This window comes from the organism of the source record quoted next, unplaced genomic scaffold (genome assembly GCF_019419815.1).
Source record: "Pyrus x bretschneideri cultivar Hongxiangsu unplaced genomic scaffold, Pyrus_bretschneideri_v1 Contig20, whole genome shotgun sequence".
NCBI classification, from domain to species: domain Eukaryota; kingdom Viridiplantae; phylum Streptophyta; class Magnoliopsida; order Rosales; family Rosaceae; genus Pyrus; species Pyrus x bretschneideri.
Window position 1 is genome coordinate 7105001 of NW_025999502.1, and position 21406 is coordinate 7126406.

The 21406-nt window shown below is 37.9% G+C and overlaps 3 protein-coding genes and 1 non-coding gene across 6 annotated transcripts in view; all 4 read right to left on the reverse strand.

Moving 5' to 3' along the window:
• LOC125477124 (protein TONSOKU-like) overlaps positions 1-2656 on the reverse strand; it is a 5910-nt gene extending 3254 nt beyond the window's left edge. Inside the window, exon 1 of the mRNA XM_048584010.1 lies at positions 1869-2656. Coding sequence (XP_048439967.1) covers positions 1869-1894 — 26 coding nt within the window. The 5' untranslated portion in view covers positions 1895-2656. The remainder of the gene's footprint in view (positions 1-1868) is intronic.
• Positions 2657-3087: 431 nt separating this feature from the next.
• Positions 3088-3161, reverse strand: TRNAV-CAC. Its single transcript has one exon. It is a non-coding gene; the product is annotated as a tRNA-Val (tRNA).
• Positions 3162-8223: 5062 nt separating this feature from the next.
• Positions 8224-12883, reverse strand: LOC103936621 (RAB11-binding protein RELCH homolog). The gene is given in 17 exon segments (XM_048583839.1): positions 8224-8770; positions 9467-9580; positions 9733-9856; positions 9914-10054; positions 10135-10237; positions 10302-10497; positions 10583-10624; positions 10627-10683; positions 10686-10713; positions 10803-10920; positions 11134-11369; positions 11462-11536; positions 11622-11750; positions 11926-12000; positions 12246-12721; positions 12724-12786; positions 12874-12883. Coding segments are annotated over 17 exon segments (2361 nt in total). The 3' UTR covers positions 8224-8396.
• Positions 12884-12987: 104 nt separating this feature from the next.
• LOC125477128 (PR5-like receptor kinase) lies at positions 12988-18619 on the reverse strand. 3 transcript variants are annotated; one of them, XM_048584013.1, is made up of 10 exons: positions 18426-18619; positions 16506-17186; positions 16276-16386; positions 16111-16140; positions 15947-15976; positions 14824-14931; positions 14521-14702; positions 14229-14439; positions 13912-14149; positions 12988-13734 (listed from the first exon to the last, which is right to left on the reverse strand). In XM_048584013.1, the coding sequence occupies exons 1-10, from the start codon at positions 18484-18486 to the stop codon at positions 13284-13286; spliced, it is 2103 nt and encodes a 700-aa protein (XP_048439970.1). In that variant the 5' UTR covers positions 18487-18619; the 3' UTR covers positions 12988-13283. The 3 variants fall into 3 exon arrangements, with proteins under 3 accessions (XP_048439970.1, XP_048439969.1, XP_048439971.1); XM_048584012.1 differs by having other exon boundaries at positions 16276-16364; positions 16466-17186; XM_048584014.1 differs by lacking the exons at positions 15947-15976; positions 16111-16140; positions 16276-16386 and having other exon boundaries at positions 18426-18617.
• Between the last annotated feature and the right edge of the window lie 2787 nt (positions 18620-21406).

The following is a 21406-nucleotide window of genomic DNA, read 5'->3' on the forward strand; positions in this document are numbered from 1 at the left end:
GGGAGCATACTATCCAACCCCCATTCAAAGATAAATTCCATGCCGTGGGTTCCAATTGAGCCTAAGAAGGCTTCGTCCGGCTGCAAGACGTAAAAGAAAGCGCTACTTGGGAGGCAACCCAATGCACTGAATAAAACAAAGCTTGTTCATTAATTTTCGAGAAATTACAAATGTATCTAACAAAGAAAGAGAAAGGTGGAGCCTTCACAAGGGTTGTGTACGTGAGGCCCCACTACGTGGCAACACTCTCGGAGCAGGAGGCATCGGAGCAGAAGGCATCGGACCAAGAGGCATCGGAGCGGAAGGCATCGGAGCAAGAGGCATCGGAGCGGAAGGCATCGGAGCGGGAGGCACCGAAGATAGATCATTCAAGGCCCCAAACCTTGGTGGAACGCTGGATGACCCAGGAAAGAGGTGCCTCTGGAAGAAAGCCGCAAGCCTTTGACGGTCATCAAGCTCATCAAGCTTCCTCTTCATGCCTGTCGAATAATTGTTGGCAAGCACGTGCAAACTTCGATTCTCGTGCTTAAGCTGTTTGATCTCCTGCTTAAGACTCTCTACCTCCGCCATCAATGATTCAACCTGACGGGAGCGAGCAAGAAGGCGTTGGCCCATGTTGGACACAGAGCCAGCGCACTGAACACTGAGAGCCAGAGACTCTTGAACGGCCAACTCATCGGACCGTCCTGAAAGCAGCTGACTTTCTTTGGGAGTGAGGAGGTTCCGAGCTACTAGCGTAGCCGTTGTTGCATCCGTCATCACAGAGTCCTCACCTGTAAGGGGGCCATGAGAAGATAAGAAAGACGGGCACCATACCTTATCCTGACGCGGCGCGACCGGATCACTGCTTAAACTCAAATCTAAGCAAATGTTCGATGGGTTGGATGAGCTAGCCATTTTTCAAAGAGTTTAAAGAGAAGGGTTGGATGGAGGAAAAACTCGACGGGCCGAAGATGATGTTTGGGAAGTCTTCAAAGTGTGCATTGATAGAGGTGATCGATCACCTCTATTAAAGGAGAGGCGTTCACCGAATCAGAAGACGTGTGGAAGGCGAGAAATCAGCTGCACACTTTTGCTGACAAGTGTGGGAGACAAAGCCGAAAGCTCCCGGCTTTCCAGAAAGCGAATGCAACTTTGTCAAAAGCTCCCGGCTTTTCAGAAGACGCGTGAAGGACATTGCCGCATCCGCACTGCCACTTGCCATTACAATTCCTATATACATCAACCAGTAGATTATCCAGTACCATTGTACTGTGATAACCAATCGGCAATTCGCTTGGCGGAAAATCCAGTCTTTCATGCAAGAACTAAGCATGTGGAGGTACATTACCACTTTATCAGAGAAAAGGTTCTGCAAGAAGAGATTGAGATGAGACAGGTCAAGACAAATGATCAAGTTGCGGACTTGTTCACAAAAAGTTTGAGTACAGGTAAGCTCGAAATTTTTCGCTGTTTACTCAGCACAATGCAAAGAATGAGAGCTGACATTGAGGGGGAGTGTTGAGAATCAATGTCATTTGTAGGTGAAGTAAGTGTGTGAGGTTGGTGAAGTAAGTGTGTGAGGTTGGTGAAGTAGGTGGATGTTGTAGGTGAAGTAAGTGTGTGAGGTTGGTGAAGTAAGTGTGTGAAGTTGGTGAAGTAGGTGGATGTTGTAGGTGAAGTAAGTGTGTGGTGTAGCTTTCATTTGGTTTGCTATAAATACTCAAGTCCCCAAGCATTGTAAATCATTCAAGGAAAAATAAAGCCTAGAGCTAAATAAGAAAAGCTTTGCTAATTAGTTTGTTTTGTGAGTTTTCTTTAAGAGTGTGCTCTATTTTCTTCTTCTTGGGATCATTAGAGTTATCTTGAATACTCTTCTTATTCAACACCTGCTGCGCCCAGCATCGTCTTCCATTACCTCGTCGTCAGCAAGCTGTAAACGTTTTTTCTGCTGCAAAAACAGGAAAAGTCTCAAAAAAAATTTCCTCAAAATTACAAATCATACAACCATTCCAAAATAAACAAAATAAGAAATGCCAAACAATTCAATTCCCCTGATGGTAACCATATGAAAATCTCAATGGGTCTTTGACTCTTTCCTAAAACTTTTCAACAAATCGAAAAACTTGAGCTGAGTAATTTCACCCCTTTCACTTTCATGCATTTTCTCACTAAACCCTCCACTCAACTCATTTTTTCCATCAAAATAAGAGGTTGGTTACCGTTTCACCCAAATCCCTTATTTTGTTTTCGTTTTCCCCAAATTTCTCAGCAACCAAAAAACCTTCCCACTGTCGACAAAATATAAATAAAAAAAATTAGGGGAAACAAAACTGAACACTCCAATCGAATTGAAATTCGCACGAATCGAACCCAAATCGAGAAGTTTCCTGATAAACAAGAGCCTCGTTGAAGCACAAAGGCGAAGATATGCTCTTCCATAGACTGACAGGTGGGGAGGCAATGTTTTTGGGGCAAGTACTTGACGGAGGCGTGGTAGTCGATTCGGAGCCACTCCAGGGCTGCCACGTACTCCCCTCTCTTCTTCAACATGTCGCCGATTGTGTTTGCCCACCGAGCCTCCTCCTCGTGATTCCCCACCGCCTTCGAGTTCCGGTAAGCCTTTTTTGCAGATGTCAGTTGCGCGTCCTCCTGGGGCATTTCGTTTCTCTCCTTGGTCTGAGAGATTCAGAGAGATCGGAATGTATACAGCATATGAGGTTCTGAGGTTTTGGGGAGGAGGGCATTCGGAATTTGGAAATTTCACATGGAGGGAATCTCTTCCCGCCAAAACAAAGTTCTGTGTGGGCCAGGCCATATTTTGTTATTGTTTTGGAACATTGGATTGGACGGGCTACGGCCCAAAAAAGAAACTACAAAAATGAACAAATCGACCATTACGAATTTACGAGAAGGATCATATAAGAAGACCACACATTTGCACCGTATTGGTATGGCAAGTGAACTGTACATTTTACGTCAATTGATAAATTTATGTTATCAAACTACACAGGTTACTTGAAAAATGTGAGCAGTTAGATGAAACATCTGCATCCCAACAGAGTAAGTCATTACGTTGGGTAAAAACAAAGTAAAAAATTATATAGATGTCTGAGCCCGGGTTCGAACCGGGGGCCTCTAGTGTGTGAGACTAGCGTGATAACCGACTACACCACCCAGACCGGCTTGTTCACTTTTCCCCATTTAATATTATTTTACTCGTTGCTAACAAACATTATCGTTAAGTCATCCTCGAGTTTCGCTTAATCTCCAATTCCCTATTTTTCAACGAAAACCTACAAATAACATAAACGAAAGAAGATACCTTCTGAATGCATAAAGAATTGGCAGCAAAGAATATAATTATTAACGGCGAAAAGTACAACATTTAAGAGTGTATCGAAAGGTAGAGTAAATTTTGTGTAGAGTGCAAGGAACGACATAACAAAAAATAAAAAACCGAAAAAAAAAAAAAAAAAACATTGTGTTGTTCTACTAGGTGAGCTGTGGGGTTTGTTAGTAAAATATTCTTCATTCAGTATGTACTATCTCAGTCTAGTTTAGTTAAGGTAACGAAATTTTACACTAAGGACAACACAACCAGAAATGAACAAGAATTTTATAGGATCTTTGAGCTAATCGTGGGTTGAAATGACTAATTAAATGGGTTGAATAATAATTAAACTATGTTTTGCACTCACAAACACAAGCCATTAATATGATCAAGTCCTAGCTTCAACTGATCAAGTAGCTATTCTAACCTCATGAATTGGTAACTAAAATATTGTAAAGAGATTATAATTCAGTTGATTAAAAGCATTCACTTAGACGTACAAAAGTCTTAAATTTGATTGACCTTTATGAGTATTCATCATGGCAATATCATGCCCAAAACCCCCAACGCTAATGCCACTCAAAGAAAGCAAAATACCAAGCTCCACCCGCGCCTCACTCAAAAGCAGCAAGCTCTTCCACATTCGGGTCCAAAATCATGAATTTTGAGGATTATGGTTGATTATATAGAATGCCAAGTTATAATTAAATTATTACATAAATATATACACACACAGAGCCGGTCTTGAGATTTCAGGGGCCTATACGAAAGTGAATTGGAGATCCTAAAAAGTACTAAGAATTTTATTTTTTTATTTTTTTTGTTCAAATTTTTTTTTTAGTTTTCATTTGAGCTTCAAAAATTCTAATAGCACAAACAAAATTAACAAATCAACAAGTGGAAAGGTGGCATATTGTTTTTTTTAACTATTTAGAGGGTTAGGGTTCGAATTTTCATGTTATTGTGTAGAATTTTTATATTATTTTGTGGATGCTTATGCATTAAATAAAAATAAACTGAAAAAAAAAATGATGGAGATGAATTTCGAACCTATCCCCTAGGCCGATGTAAAGTAGCAATAATACCACTTGCACTAAGACTTAAGTTTGTAATATTCAACAATACTACTATATATACGTATATGCATGCAAATTTGAAAAATCCGGGGCCCTTCCCTTTTGGGAGCCTTGTGTGGTGGCACCACTTGCTTCCCTTAGGGCAGACCCTATATATATTACAAGATTGTCTCACTTCTTAAAATCTCTTCGTAATCTTCTAAATTAAGTGCATTGTATGAATTAGGCTCATTGTAAGAATTAGGTTCATTGTATTGTTAGATTGTGTATTTCGACCAACTATAAATGTTATATTTGGAAATGAATGAAACATAAATCTTTTTCTATGTGGTATCCTTTTTTATGTTAAATCATAAATAAATAATTTTTAGTTAGACACCAATGTTTTTTAAATACAAAGAATTTTACTACCAAAGACATAGTAAACTAAAAAAAAAGATCGTAACCACCAGCACAATTCATCACCTGTAATTGATGCAATCAAACATTTTTCATTAACTGAGTACCGTTTTTTCTCATCATAGTACAATGATTGATGGTACATATATGGTAGCCACACATGAACAATGACATTAGTTCATCATTCTTTTTTATTAAAATATTTAAGTAAGATGTATTATTACTTTCTTCATGATCTCAGAAGATGAGTGACTAACATTGAGGGAAGGGAACGCCGCAGGCAGAAGCAACTTTTTTGGCGTTGGGGTTGTCAATGTATGGCTTGAGGACTGGGTTCTTGATGTATTCACAGAAGCAAGGTTGCTGCTCCTTCAGCTTCTCGCAGCATGTGGCTGAAGGTGGTGCCCCTGACCTTATGGCCTCCAGGCATGGACTCAACTCCAACGGACTGCATGTCACTGCCTCTGCCGTCCTCGCCTCGTCGCATAACGCCACCACCATCGCCACCATCAAACAGAACGCCAAACTACCTGATGACAGCTTCATCTTGGTAAATTGTAGATTTATAATGAGAGAGAGAGAGAGAGAGAGAGAGAGAGAGAGAGAGAGAGAGAGAGAGAGAGTATTGTATATGGTGCATTTAGGCAAGGTCCCTCACTGCATATTTATACAAGGGACTAGGCAATGCCGTGGTGGATGAGAAGACTCTTGTCATAACTATTTTTTTTTTTAATTTGGGAAACTTTGGATTCCGGCCTTGATAGACCAAAATCTTTAATTGAAACCTTCTTAATTTGAATTTTTTGTGAGTCGTTACGGGGTTTAGTTCATTTTAGTACGTTAGGTTCATTTGCTGATTATCCACATCAGTTTTTTTTTTTTTTTATTATCTTTTTATTAAAGTATGATAAATAGTATTCCTTATGTATGGGGTTTAGTCCATTTTAGTATTCAAAATGGAGATACTCTCTATATTAATAGGCTCTATAAGGGAGCTTTAATGAAAAAGATTTGGGCCAACAAATATTTAACCAAAAATCATTCAAAAATCTTATTTAACCAAAAGGACTCAAAGTTTAATAAAAAAAACCATCTAAAACTATTGTCCAGGTTAAACTTACAAGCCCAACCCATTACAAATCTACATTTTTGTAAATACCCCTAAATGATTTCATATTATTCTTCACCAACCTCAACCAAGCATGAAACCGCCATAATAACTCTCTGTCTTCCTATCAAATCGAATTTCCCCATTTCAAAAACAACCAAATCAAAGTTGACAAATAAGGCATTCATCGGAACAAAGCCGACGAAACAAGTTCAAATAAGTTTAATGGTAGAAACCGGTGAAAAAGTGTCTTGGAAGAAAAAAAAAAAAAAAAAAAAAAAAAAAAGAACCAAAACATAACATTGTTCTTGGGAAGAAAAAAAATTAGATACAGTGTTTGTTTTGTCTATGCACAAACAAACACTGTATCTGGAAAGAACAAAACCAAAATCCAGAAATAATGACTTAAATTCCAAAAACAATGACTTAAATTTCAGAAATAGTAACTTAGATTCTAGAAACAGTGACTTAAATTTCAGAAACAGTCTATGTTTTAACCTTTGACTTTTTCTTTTCTTTCATACATCAGTTGATTATATTTAAGAAACAGAGTGCTTATTTTGCTTTGAATCCAAATACAGTGAATTTCGCTATTTATTTTCTAACTTATATTTAAGAAACATTGTGTCTATTTCATTTGGATTAAAAAACAGTAACTTAGATTCTAGAAACAGTGTTACTTAAAATCCAGAAACTGTTTATTTTTACAATCCAGAAACAGTGACCCGTCGTTATTATTAAATAGCATGCAAATCTCAAATTTATTTTTTGGAGAAACAAACGATGAACTCCACTGACAAAGAAAAATTGAAAAACAGTACCTCGAATACACTATGAATAATAACGACGATCACATTTCAACGAAATAATACAAAATATAAATTAAATAGCATGGGGATCTATATTCTTGTTTCAAAGAAAAAGAAGAAGGTCTGCAAAACAACGATAAACTCCATAAACGACGAAAATTTGGAACTCAACCTAAAAAAGTTAGGGGTAAAATCGACAAATCATAATTTATTATAGTTGAGCCATTTTTAGTTGGACTACTTTAATATGGGCCTTGTACTAATCATTAAACAAAATTTATAACATAGTTTTTTTTTATTAAAACTAAAATTTTTCAAGTCTTTTTCATTAGTTTTCTTTATTTTGAAGAGCTTTCTAAGTTTTGATGATTTGACGGATTAAATTGGATAACTAATATGACGATCCTGAAGGAATTTCCCAAACTATATGTTCGTTGCAACTATAATTACAAGGCTTTCTAAATTTCAATGATTTTGGCGGAGTAGAATACTACCATGGAGAAGGAATAATTCCCAACTGTATGATTATGAAAATGATTAATTGGGAAACTAAACTTGGGGAAAATTTGGTGCGTTTGGGTCGAGAATAAGAAGCATTATTTCGAGAAAGTGGATGTACAAGATATTAGGTTGACAAACAACTCGTGTTCGTGTCGTTTTTGTGTCATACCTGTTATTTTAACAATTCGTATTTTGTCAAACTTGTTATTTTAACAAGTTCTTAACATATCATACGTCGTTTCTTGTCGGGTTAACCGGTCATTCAAGAAATTGTTATGCCTAATATCGACCAAATGTTATCTCATCAGATTCTTAATGGATGACCCGATAACGACCTGACTTGTTAGTTAGCTCTTAACGAGTACGGCTAACGGCCCGACTCATTAACATAGTGACCCGAAACCTATTATACTTGTGGCGGTTCGTGTAGGATAAAATTGTCAAAAAATTCCAGACCTACAATATAATTTGACTGAAGGAATACCAAATTTTTCCACTCAATATAAATAAGAGAGAAAGTATACTATATATATATATATATATATGTATGTATGTGTGTGTATATATATACAGGCCATTTAACAAAAGGGATCCCCATTTTTTCCAAAAAACTGAGGATACCCTCTTAACAGTTGGATTGACTTTAATGAAATTGTGTGATTGAGACTAAATCACAAGTCACACAATCTTAACTACACAATTTTATTAAAGTCAAATCCAACAGTTAAGAGGGTGTCCTCATGAATGACCAAAACAGTTGTGTAAATCAAATTTAACGGTTAAACACCGTAGCATTACACAATATGTAAAATTAAAGCCTTAATAAGTTAAACTAAAGAATGTAAGAAAATGTTTTGGTTATATAATTTATTAGACATAATTCCATCAAATTACCAATATATTGTTCATAATTTCTACAATTTTAACTCCCTATAAGAAGTAACAAAGTAGGAAAAAACAACAGATCGGATTTTGGACTAGACTCAAAGCAAATCCACCGTCCATCTACACTCTAAAACCAGAATCACAAAAATGCAGCACAATATTGCTCTTTCTTTCTGGAAACCCTTTTTTTTCTACGAGTACACCAAAAAATGAATAACTAGTTTGCATTAACTGGATGATCTTCACCTGAGAAAGCGAGACGCTAAGTAAAACTCTTGCCACCCCTTGCAGAGACGAATCAAATTTTATTGGTTCTGAGTTTCCTCTGGTCCCTTTGCTTTGCCCCTGAGCATGTCAGTGAAATTTCCCCGCATGATTCGCCTTAGTCTAGTGTCTTCTGCAGGTGGTGACGGTGCAGCCTTCGGGGACTCAACTGGCTCTGGTGGTGGCTCGGGACTTTCTTTCTTTCCCAGTAGACCACCCTCACCAAAGAAACTACTCGCGAAGGATCCAAGCCCAGCCCCCATCACCTTACTGATAGTATCAAAAGTTCCACCAGATCTCTCCTTCATTATAATTTCAAAGGCTTCTTTGTGTGCAGGGTCAAGCGCATCAGGGTCTCTAAATAAGTTCTGTATCGCAGGCATAAGAAAGACCCGAACACTAGTTGCTGAAATATCTTTATTAATTACGTAAATTTGAAATCAATATCAGCAACACATTACAAAAGCTGAAAAATCGTGAACATAGGGTTGTGAATATAAACTATAACTGTAGGTCAATGTTTTAACATAATAGTAGGTCATCAAAAGTCCAAACACAGATTGCCAATCAGTCAAGAATCCTATAAAGCTACAGTTTGGCATGGCGCAATTTGTGGGCACCACTAAAAACTAGTTTCGACACATGATCTTAAAGTTCCAACTACGTATATAAGGTCATCAAAGTGAAAACTGATATGATCTCGGGATATTACTCAAGTATCTTGTTTTTACATAAACACATGGTTTCAAGCATGGCTGCTCGAAAACTTAGAAGAAATGGTGATCTGTGTATTATATTAAACATTATAGTCGTTTAACATTTGGTGTTTGTTTGCAGGCTAAAGAAACATAACCTCGTTTGGAGTAAAATTAGGGATAAAAAAGCATCAGATTCTCTTTGATAAAATGCATAACGTATTTAAGTCTGAAAATAATCTAGGTAATCAAACCAAATTTCTTTTACGTGTTCCCAAGAAGTGGACATGTGTCATGTCCTATATATATGAAGGAAGTGAATGATAATGTAGCTCAAGGTGAGTAACGGTGTAGAAAGAGGAGAAATTAATAAACTAACAATAAATAGAACATCTGGGTCATAGGAAAAAGAAAACCTGTTGCATCCAGAGCACGGATTGATTCACAAAATGCGTTGGCTCTCTCACGCCGGCGCATCAAGTCACTTGAAGGTGGAGTGGCTGTCGGTTGAAAAATCTTGGACAAAAGATGTACATGATGATGTCAAAGAAACAAAGTACCCCAATGACTATTCAATAATGAATCTAATAGAAAATTTCCCAAACAAATAATGTGTGTGCGCTTATGAACACATTGCTGAAAATGTGCTACTAGTAATTTTGAAAAAACATGTACAGGATATAACCTTTAAGTCTCTCCGTTGTATGTGGTACAGCAACCACCACTGCACGAACCACAGCAATGGCAGCTTCCTGAGATCCAACTTCAAGAAAAGCATCCATTTGAACACGTATCTTATTAACAATCTGGGAGTTCGATTAAGATTGCTAATATCTTAATTGCAGAAGGAAGAGAACTCATACCATGTCATTTCTAAAATGTTGGGCCACTGCTCCAAAGGCATCTATGCTTGCATACTTCACTCTCAGGTTTTGGTCAGAGCCCAGAGTAACTAGGGCAGGTAATATATGTGTAGATGCAACTTTCGCATCGATATATGGAGCCTTTAAACGAAGGAAACCAATTAATTATTGCTTAATCAGACACATAAAGAACTTAGGACTCCAAGAATGGCTATACTTACAATGACTTTCAACAGATTGGCGGCATTTATTTTCGTACCTATGCTGGAGCTGACAACCATTTCCAAGAGTAAATTAAATATCACGCTGTGGTGATCAAATGTGCTGCATTATGGAAAACCCTTCAGTCAAAAAGTTAGTCGTAAAGGGTATTTATTGCTTTACTAACCAAAGGAAGCGAACAGCATCAACAATCTCAGCATTGCACTTCGTAGATTGATTTGCAACACCTTGAACTAATAATTTTCTCAGATACTCCACCAATTGTTCATGCTTACTTGGACCACTCAAAACACCAGCCAAGAGAAGAGGTAGGACACACATAGTAGCCAATCTCTTAGCCACAGTCGTTCTTGGCCTCAAACCTGTTATGTAGATAATAATATATCCACAATTAAGAGCACACACAACACTGGTGTTAAAGGATTTCAAATGACTTTAAATTATTACCTTTGATTCCGGAATGGATTGCAGATGGGAAAAATGTTATTCAGCATCTTCCCCAACAGCTAACAAGAATACAGGCAGCATTATGAGTGTTAAATAAGAATCCCGCTGAGTTCTGATACAGCCAATAGAAACTGCATTACCAACATTTAGATCAGAACCAATTAATAAAGTATTGTTGATGGTGTAATATAAAAAGGACACCAAAGATAGAGAAAGATACCTTGGTGATTTGGTTGTGCAAATTGTCCTCTTTTTGAGGTAACAAGCATGCGAGCTGTATTAAAGCAGGAAAGCAGTCGACATGTAGCCACTCAAATGCAGGCAATTGAACATGTCCACTACCGAATAACAAAATTCTCATAAGCAGTTATAGTAAATCAATTTAACAATATTGGAGAAACATATCCTTGACTACTTTATCCGTTTATTTCTTGTCAGTCATCATATTACGAGGAGAAAATTCTCCATTCCCTAGACCATGTGGCATCAACATGTTCTAGAGCTTACTTTGTAGCCATTTCTGTCAAGTCAGAATTCCTCTCCATGAGAGCCTCTGAAGCATATTAGTGAGGCTGACCTTGAAATATTTGTCCATGGTCTGGAAGAGTGGAAGCGGCAATGCAAGATTATGTGCAGCTGCCTCCCGGACAACAGTTGCAGAATCTTCTATAAGTTGTTGAATAATGGACAATATGAGAGAATCACGAATCTCAGGCCAGACAAACTCTGCAAGCTCTCCACATGATTGAGCAACTAGCAGCCTGCGTTCCTTGTACATATGATTTATCTGCAACCCACAGACCGGAGAAACATAAGAAAAACTAATCAGAAATACGAAAATGTCAGACAAGATCCTCTCAAGGTGGGGCTCAAACTTACTTGTTCCCAACACTGGGGAAGCAATTCTGTTTCTGTTTTCATCTCACCTGCGTTTTTAGCAGGGTTAACACATGCCTGAAATGCAGTTAAAGATTCAGAAACAAGTCCAAAACAATGTAGCTATATTACAAATAATGTGGTACTTTGAATATTAGCCTACATCCATTATAATTCTTCTCTGCTGCTCATCTGGGCGTTTGATTAGGTTAAACAATGTGTGGGTTAAGGAATCCCGAGTGCTGCTATCTGGATGGCGTTCAATCGCATACATGATTAGGGGAAGAAGCTCCTGCGAATCCATAACAAATATAAAAAAAAAAAAATATATATATATATATATATATATATCTTTCTATTAAAGGATCAATTTAAAGATCCATCATACAATGATCATACCAATAATAATAAATTTATACACAAATATATAATATATATGTACATCTGAATAAGTAAAAGAAGCAAACCTCCCGATGGTTGATCAAAACATAAGGAACAATCTTCGGCAAAGCATCAGCAAGGATCTGAATGATCTCTAGGCCCTATAAAATATAAGCATAACTTTAGAATAGGAATAGAAGCGAAGGGCAGTTCCAAAGCTTCTGAAAAATCATTCAATGTTCTATTATCCAAAATTTAGATGGGTGTCCCATCCAAAACGAAAAGAAAAGGGGACGTGCCAGGTAGATATCAAAAGAAGAGCCAACCCTGGAAGAAAAAAAACATGTCTGATCCGGTCCTCCTATAAAGGCATTGATGCAATAAAAGAAATGTAAAAGAAACTTGCCCTTTTTTCGGAAACATTTTCAGGACTAAGATTCTCTGACGTTAGGTGTAGGCTGCTGGTTAATGATGGTTCATCATTTTGTTTGGAGACGCTATCACCATTCTCCAAGACACTACTATCATCAGTTAAAACACCGACAGAGACCTCATGTGAAACTTCCTTTGGTTCAACTGTGTTATCATGAAAACTTTGAGCAGCCAGAGACTGATCTTCTTCCTTTTCCACAACTCTCGATTCTACATCAACTGGTGGGATTACACTTTTATCTTCATGGACGACAATGACCTTTTCTTCCATTTGCACAGACTCTTTTTCAAAATTGGTGGTCTCTGAAAAATCATGAGCTTTTGTGGTTTTGGATTTTAAACTTTCTATTTCCATCTGCAATGATATAATTTCTTCCTTGTATCTTTCCAAGGACAGAGATTGGATTTGATCAGCATCAGCAGCTCCAATATTCCTTTCAGAACGATATACAATGCAGTGACTTCAGCTCTACAATCATTGATCTCCTTTCCCTGGTGTTCCAACTTCCACCACACTGATCACGTACAAAGCTATTTAGGTTGTAGTTGGAAAAGGGCATAAGGGCCTAACAACCATCGTTTAGGCAACCATGCTGTTGCACTAACAACCATAGTTTATAGTTCAACAGTCGCCATATTAAAGCCTCGTTTGATATCTAAAATTAGATTGAAATGGATACACCACTAAATTTAGGTAAAAATTTATGTCCACCTAGAATGTAAAGGATCAATTACTCATAAAGAAAACTTATGAGTTTCAATCTCTCCGTAATGTCGGATTACAAAGATGAATTTCCTTCATAACTAATCCTCTCTAATTCCCTCCAAATAAAAAATATAACTACAGTTTCAGCATCTTGCCGCAGAAGCAAGCAGGACTGGCCAAGCTTAGCTAGGCACCATCAAAAGAAAGCAAACAAAAAATTATACGACGTGACTACAAATCCTAGCAAACACAACCCAAATTCACGTAGATCAGCAAATCCCAACCACCACTGTCAGGAGCATATATTTAGCGTCCTTCAATCATTGTCATTGTAGCTTCATTATTCGAAGGCTGTGGTTGAGGATGAGAGACTGAGTTTTGGATTGTGAATAGAGGCTTCTTAGGTTGTGGACCACCAATTACAGTTGTGGAACCATTTAGCATAAAAATTACATCCGGCATGCTCGGCCTATCCGTCGGATTGTCCTGTACACAAAGCAGCCCAATATGCACACATTGCATTACTTCTGGAGCTGAATATGAATCAGCCGCCAACATTTCATCTACCAACTCCAATTCCCTGCCTTCCTTCCATAACTGCCATGCATAGGCTAGTAAGCCTAGCTGTTGATCATAGATATAGAAGGCGGTATTCTTCTTGCTGCTAATAATCTCCAATACCAAGATCCCGAAGCTGTAGACATCAGATTTTTGAGAAAATATTCCACCCATGGCATACTCTGGAGACATATATCCGCTGTGTAAACATGAACCTCATTAGTTTATATGTCGCTGAAATAAGTGCTTGGTTTCTGCCTTTTAAGAACGTTACAAAAAATATATCTAATGTGAACGATGCAACTAATTAGCAGTTTTTTTCCAAAATGTTGCGTATGACATGTTCAAGAATATACAGGAAAGGCACGAATCTTACCGTGTTCCCACAACCCTCTGAGTATTTTCTAAATTCTGTGTCCCTTCAACCGAACGTGCCAATCCAAAATCTGAAATTTTTGGGTTCATTTTCTCATCCAAGAGAATGTTGCTCACTTTTAGATCTCTATGTATTACCTTCAAATAGGAATCATGATGGAGATAAACAAGCCCTCTAGCAACTCCTTGAATAATATTGAAACGTGTACCCCAATCAAGCACTGCTCTTCTCATCGAATCTGATCATCAAATAATCGATCAATACACCGACTACAATGTAAAGATAAGAAACTGCAGTAAAGTGCAAGTGAAACTAACCGAAAAGAAAAGTATCCAAGCTTTTGTTTGGCATGAACTCGTAAATCAGTAACTTCTCGTCCTCTTTAACACAGCAACCCATGATTCTGACCAGATTTTTGTGTTGGAGATTGGAGATCAACAACATTTCATTCTTGAACTCTACTACACCTTGCCCTGAGGTACTGGATAGTCTTTTTACTGCTATTTCCTTCCCTTCTGCTAGCTTACCCTATACAAAGCCAACAAATATATCACTGCATTCATGTTAGTCTCTCTGTATCTATCGTAAAAATAAAATAATAGTAATTACCTTATAAACTGGACCAAAACCTCCTTGCCCAAGTTTGTTTTCTGTGCTGAAATTGTCCGTAGCAACTAATATGCTATCAAAATCATAGATCCGTAGCTCAGACAGATCATGTTTTCCTCCTATATATTCTTGTAGGTTGTCCCTTGTTAATTTGATGCGTTCCCTGGTTAATTTGATGTGTCCTGATTTTGCAAATATAAATATCGAACGCTGAATCCAAGTGAAACAACCAACAAAGTTTTGAGAAATAATATGCTAATGCATTATATTAATCCAACACCTCGATCTCTTTCACTTAATTACCTTTTTGCTTAGCTCTCATCCTGCACAAACCGAACACTATGGCACCCAATACACCGTTAAAACAAACAATTGTAAGGCTCACAATTAACTTTATGGGCTTTCCTTTACCTGAAAATTTACAAAACAAAAACAAGATGAGATATATAGAAAAGAAAAGTTACGGCTTGATAATTAGAGTTGTTCAAGGCTTCAAGCACTTTTGAACAAAAAAAAAAAAAAAAAAAGGCTTCAAGCACTAGTATGATTAGTTCATCTGCTAGTTCTGCGCGTGCTAGGCTAATATAAGCATCTACGCCGTCAGACGGAAACTCCTACATATGAATGAGGAGTTTGGACCAGACCAAACACCCTATTTTATAAACAAGTGCATACGCTTGGTAAGAACAATTATTTAGGCGCACTGTCTTGCAGTCGGCGGATGTGCTGTCAGAATCCAAAGACACAAACTCATGAGAATCTCGTACCTTGAACCCTACCAGCTTCAGAAACCCATCATCATCATCTTCTTTTCCTCTCAATGTGACTAACTTATTTGTCTCTCTCACAAAACAATTTGGTTTCCCTCACACACCCTCCCGTCCAGTTTCCTCTGCTACCATTTCCCGTCTGACTTGGGTACAAACCTGTTGAATCCCACATCGGCTAGAGGGAAAGAGGAAAAACAATTTAAATAGAATTACCCTACTTCGATTAATTCTGAGGCTCCCTGAGATAGATTGGGCAGTGGTAAAGCAGGAACATGATGGTGAAGTGGGGCCCTTGGTCTACCGACTTGAAAAATTCAGCAGTAGACCCAGGAAATGGGTGTGTACCACCACGTATTAACAATATAAATAGAATTAATAGAATTAACAATATAAATAGGATTAACTCACTTTAACTAATACCCGAGGTGTTGGTGTGATAAAACTCCATATCTGACGGTTATAAATAGAATTAACTCATTTTAACTAATACCGAGGTGTTAGTGTAATAAAAATTCAGCATTAGACCTAGGAAATGGGTGTGTACCACCACGTATTAACAATATAAATAGAATTAATTGAATTAACAATATAAATAGGATTAACTCATTTTAACTAATACTCGAGGTGTGAGGTGTTGGTGTGATAAAACTCCATACCTGACGGTTTAGGCAATGAGGAAGGTGCACCTGACGAAATGGGCAGTTGGTAAAGTGGGGACGGTGTTAGTGAATAGAATTAATTGAATTAACAATATAAATAGGATTAACTCACTTTAACTAATACTCGAGGTGTGAGGTGTTGGTGTGATAAAACTCCATACCTGGCGGTTTAGGCAATGAGGAAGGTGCACCTGACAAAATGGGCGGTTGGTAAAGTGGGGGACGGTGTTAGTGAATAGAATTAATTGAATTAACAATATAAATAGGATTAACTCACTTTAACTAATACTCGAGGTGTGAGGTGTTGGTGTGATAAAACTCCATACCTAACGGTTTAGGCAATGAGGAAGGTGCACCTGACGAAATGGGCGGTTGGTAAAGTGGGGACGGTGTTAGTGGGGACGGTGTTGGTGGAGTAGGGCCTTCGGCCAATGGACCTGAAAGGTTCAACAAAACCCTTTCAAGCACTTGCAGATTGGTGATACAGAAGCTTTGCAAACTCCAAAAGGTCCCATAATTGTCACATTATTTGTATTGTGGTTGGCAGTAGACATACCATTTGGGCAGAATGTAATGATGTAGTCAGGTCCGCCATTACAGGTAAATGTGCTGGTTTGATCATCATAAGCGTAGCTATAAGCTTCAGGGCACTGCTTCTTAAAGAACTGAGAGTAATTCGTGGAAGGACATGTACTTGGCACATCATTCGGTGGAGTGCAGCAGTACTGCGACTCGTTGAACGCCATGCAAGCGCTCATGCAACTGATGACACTCTTATCAGCCGCTTTCACTTGTAACTCAATCGGGCATGCCGCGTTAACATTCACATGGCAAGTCGAGGTCTGACACTCACCGGTGCCGCCTTGTGGGGCAACAGACATGGGCAAGTTGAAGCCGTCAACAAGGCTAACATCGTAAAAATCTTGACCCCCGTTTTCTGCGATTGTGATTTCTACTAAAGTTGTCGGTGTAACTGCGTATGCGCCGTTGCATGCAACCTGACCAGAGCCACAGTCTGCAGTTTCACAAGAGAATTTTCCAGTGGCGTTTGTGGAGCATCTGGTTCGGGCCCATAAGCGACCCGACCAAGGGGATGGAGCGTCCATTGACTGGCTAGCTTGGGATGCTAGTTTGAACCCGGTGGTTGATAATTGAGGTTTTTGGCCACTGGTTAGGGTTGCTGGCCAAACAGTGTTTGGGCAATTGTTTGTGAAAGTCATTTTCGCTGCATGTGCACCTGCATTTATATTCAACATAAAAATAGATGCTAAGACTATTGAAATCTAAATACAATTGTAAAATTTATCAAATTAAAAATAAATAAAGGGTAATGCTAAGGAGACTAAATTTGTAAACTAAATGAAATGCTACCAATAGGAATTATCACGTTTATTAATGCTTAAGTAATAAACCAATCATCAACTTCCATGTCCTTTAGTTTCCAAAATTTTGTCTGCAAATTTGTCTCCCTAGCATTACCCATAAATAAATAAACGATTTGAAATTATATTAAGAACTTTTTCATAACTACTTGTAATTTTATTATAAATACACTTTGATGATGATTCATCTAATCTCATGCCCTCATCACCGCATTGGCAGGCTCACTTCTATGTATCCACATTACTCATCATCGATCGTTATTCTCTTTTAGACTTCCTACTGTTGCTTTTAACGTTGTTACAATGTAAAGCGTAATAAGGGTAATATTGTAAACAAGTCTACTCAAGACCGTTGAGTTTGTTATAAGGCAGTTCTAACAGTTTTTGTAATTAGTTAGTGATTAGTTAGACATGATGTAATTAGTTGTTAATACAATTGAGTTAGTCACTAGTTTATATACACCAACATGTAATCTTATTCCTTATGAAATGAAAGCATAATTTTCCTATATATTATGGTATCTCTCGCCCATGCCTAACGACCTATCAATCCTCCTCTCTTCCGCTTCCCGCTTGTCTTCCTCTTTGAAGCTCCAAACCCTAAAAATCCAGCCATGGCGACTTCTGGATCTCCCTACTTTGAATTTGCTTCTCAAATTCATCGTGCTCCTATGAATTCTTGCCCTAATTCCTCAACTCCTTAGGCAATTTCTTTGATTATGATCCAGAATATTGGATCTATGGTTCCAATTAAGCTCACCACAACGAACTATCTCACATGAAGTGCGTTGTTTGCTTCTATCTTCCGCCGTTACAATCTCACTGGATTTATTGATGGCACGATGATTGCTCCTCCCAAATTTCTTCTTGATTCATCTGGAAATCGCACCTCTACCCTTAATCCTCAGTATGTGACATGGTTCGAAAATGATCAGAACATTCTAATCTGGATCAATTCTACACTCTCAAATTCTCTCATCCCATACCTGTTGGAGTCAACCCCTCTCTAATATTTGCATCCGGCAGGCATGCATATTATAGACAATACGAAACAAAATAGAAAAGAAATTAATAAGAAGTTTGTATAATAATACCTGAGAAGAAGAGGATGGCCATGGTGAGGCCGAGAAGGGAAGCTACTAGGCATTTCATCATCGTCGTTGAATATATCTTAATTGCCTGCTTGTTGCTAGTTAGCTTGAACTTATGATTTCATGATAAACTTAGGAGCCAAGGGGGGCTGTACATAGGCTTATAGCGTGCCCAACCTGTTTGATCTTTTGCATGAGTAGTAATTGCGGGTCTAAGTTCAACGCTGACTATTAAAACGAACGCGCAAACTAATAATAAATAGACAAGGAGTAGTATTTGGTCTTGGACTGGTTTAGGTATCATCATTGACCTACAATGACTAACAAAGTCAGTTTTAATCCGTAAAACTAACCACCGTTTAATAATTAATTCGTTTTTTTATTTTTATTTTTATGTTAAAAATAGGAAAAGAAAAAAACATAGAAGAAATGAGGGATATAGAAAGAAGGGGATGATGAGAGACATACTTTCTTTAATGGGATTATAACGTATTGTCACGCAATTTTAATCACTGATCCCATATATGCCATGTAAATGGTTTGTCAACACATTTTCATATAATGATAAAGTGAATGAACAAAATAGAGTTATATATGAATTGAGTTGATTGATCGATCATGCAGTCTAGTTAACTAACTAGTATTAAGGTTTAGTAATATTTTTTTTCTAATTGAGAGATCTTATATTCGAATGATATGGATAACAAGAGCGTATTGTATTTGTTTGAATCCAATACATAATTAGTGGCTGACCCAATATATGGTTTAACCCAATACCAATTTCCATTTTAAAGTAGAATACAGCTGTTCGATTGGCAGTGCATGCCTACTAGTTAATCAACATGATCCATAAGTTACGCATCCTATATGAGTGATGGCGAAGCCGGAACAAGAGAATTGATAAAGTGCCATGGGAGATCAACTAGAAGGTTGACTAGTAGTCGCATGATTTTGAATTTGGACAAACAAGCCACACAGATAACTGAGGTTGCGCCATGTGTGTAGACTTGTAGCGTGATATACTGGGCGGGCTGCCGTGAAGGACGGGAGAAATAAATTTTTTTACCACTTAAATAAAATCTCTTGATGTATCACTTGTTGATTATTGGCTCAAACAAAGTAGTCTAAAACCAACAAATGATGTCGGCTACTTTCGGCTACTTTTATGGTTGGCATGCTACATGTGGGAAATAAAAAATGGATGCACTTACAGGTGGGAAATAAAAATTGGATGCACTTACAGGTGGGAGATGCACTTATGCCTAATTCTTTATTACTTGATGAGAGGCCTTGGCCTATAAAAGGAGGTGTAGGCATAACTCAAATATAACAAGGAAGAAAGGAAAATAGCAAGAAGCCATTCGGCATAGAGAAGAATTTTCTCAAATTGTCTTGCTTTGTATTATTTTGGTTTTCTCTTCCTATTGTAAGTGTGTGAGCTTGGGTTATTCGGGTCTTTGGAAAATTGAGTGATAAACACTATTGTATGTTCTCATTGATTATAGTGAAATACTCCGTCGTCTCCAAACTGGATGTAGGCATTGCCGAACCAGTATAAATCTTGGTGTTCTTGTTGGTATTGTTCCATTTATCTGTTATCAGTTTCTAGGGTTTATTATTTTTCACTCACACTTGTTGAAGCTTCCGCACAACAAGTGGTATCAGAGCCCAGTTTTTCGACTAGGGCTTTGTTTTTTTCGTGGGAATGAAGAAGAAAAAAAAAAAGGGAAAATTTCTTGGCGCTGCATTCCCGTGAATAGTGCCGAAGAAAATGGCTGGAGATGAAGGTGAACCTGTGAAGAAGAAGAAGTCGGCACCTACATCCAATAGACACCAAATTGCTACTACAAGGTTAGAGGTTGATAAATTCAATGGCTCTAATAATTTTGGTATGTGGCAATGTGAAGTTATGGATGTCTTGTATCAACAAGAGTTGGATATGGTTTTGGAAGAGAAACCAGAAGATATTGAGGACAAGCAGTGGACGTGAATTAATCTTCATGCTTGTGTTGCTATTCGATCATTTCTTGACAAGGAGTTGAAATACCCGTATATGAAGGAAACTTCTGCCAAGGAGTTATGGACAAAATTGGAGGAAAAGTATATGACCAAGAGCGCAGAAAATCGGCTCTTCCTGAAGAAACGACTCTTCCGTTTTCAGTATAGTCCAGGTATTTCTATGCATGAACACCTCAATGATTATAATAAAATACTTGTTGATTTAGCAAACCTTGATGTGAAAATTCCTGACGAGGACAAGGCATTATGTTTGTTAAATTCATTGCCTGATGATTATGATCATTTGACAACTACTTTGTTGTATGGAAAAACCGAGGTGAAACTTGATGAGGTGTCTGCGGCATTGGTGAATCATGAGTGTCGTAAGAAGGAACTAAAGACTCACAATTCACAAACCGAGGCACTTGTTGCAAGGGGTCGAACAGTGGAAAGAAAATATGTGAAACGGGGAAAATCTTGTTCAAAGTCACGAGGGAAGTTTCCTGCTAAAGATGAATGTGCCTTTTGCCGCCAAAAGGGTCATTGGAAGAGAGATTGCCCCAAATTGAAGAACAAAGAGAATGAGAAAGCGGGCCCTGAAGCAAATATTGTAAACCAAGGAGATAATAATCTCGAGTTTTCTTTGGCTAGTTCATCTACTAATGGTCACTCCAAGGAGTGGATTTTGGATTCAAGTTGCACCTATCATATATGTCCCATTCGAGAATGGTTTTCTAGCTTCGAGGAGCTGGATGGTGGAGTTGTTTTGATGGGTAATGATAATGCCTGCAAAACACAAGGGATAGGCAAAATCTGTTTGAAGATGCATGATGGAACAGTCAGAGAATTAAGTGATGTTCGGAATATACCGGATATGAAGAAAAACCTTATCTCTCTGGGAGCTTTGGAATCCAAGGGTCTTAAGATCACCATGAAGAGTGGAGTTCTTAAAGCTGTGTACGGGGCACTGGTGGTGATGAAAGGTA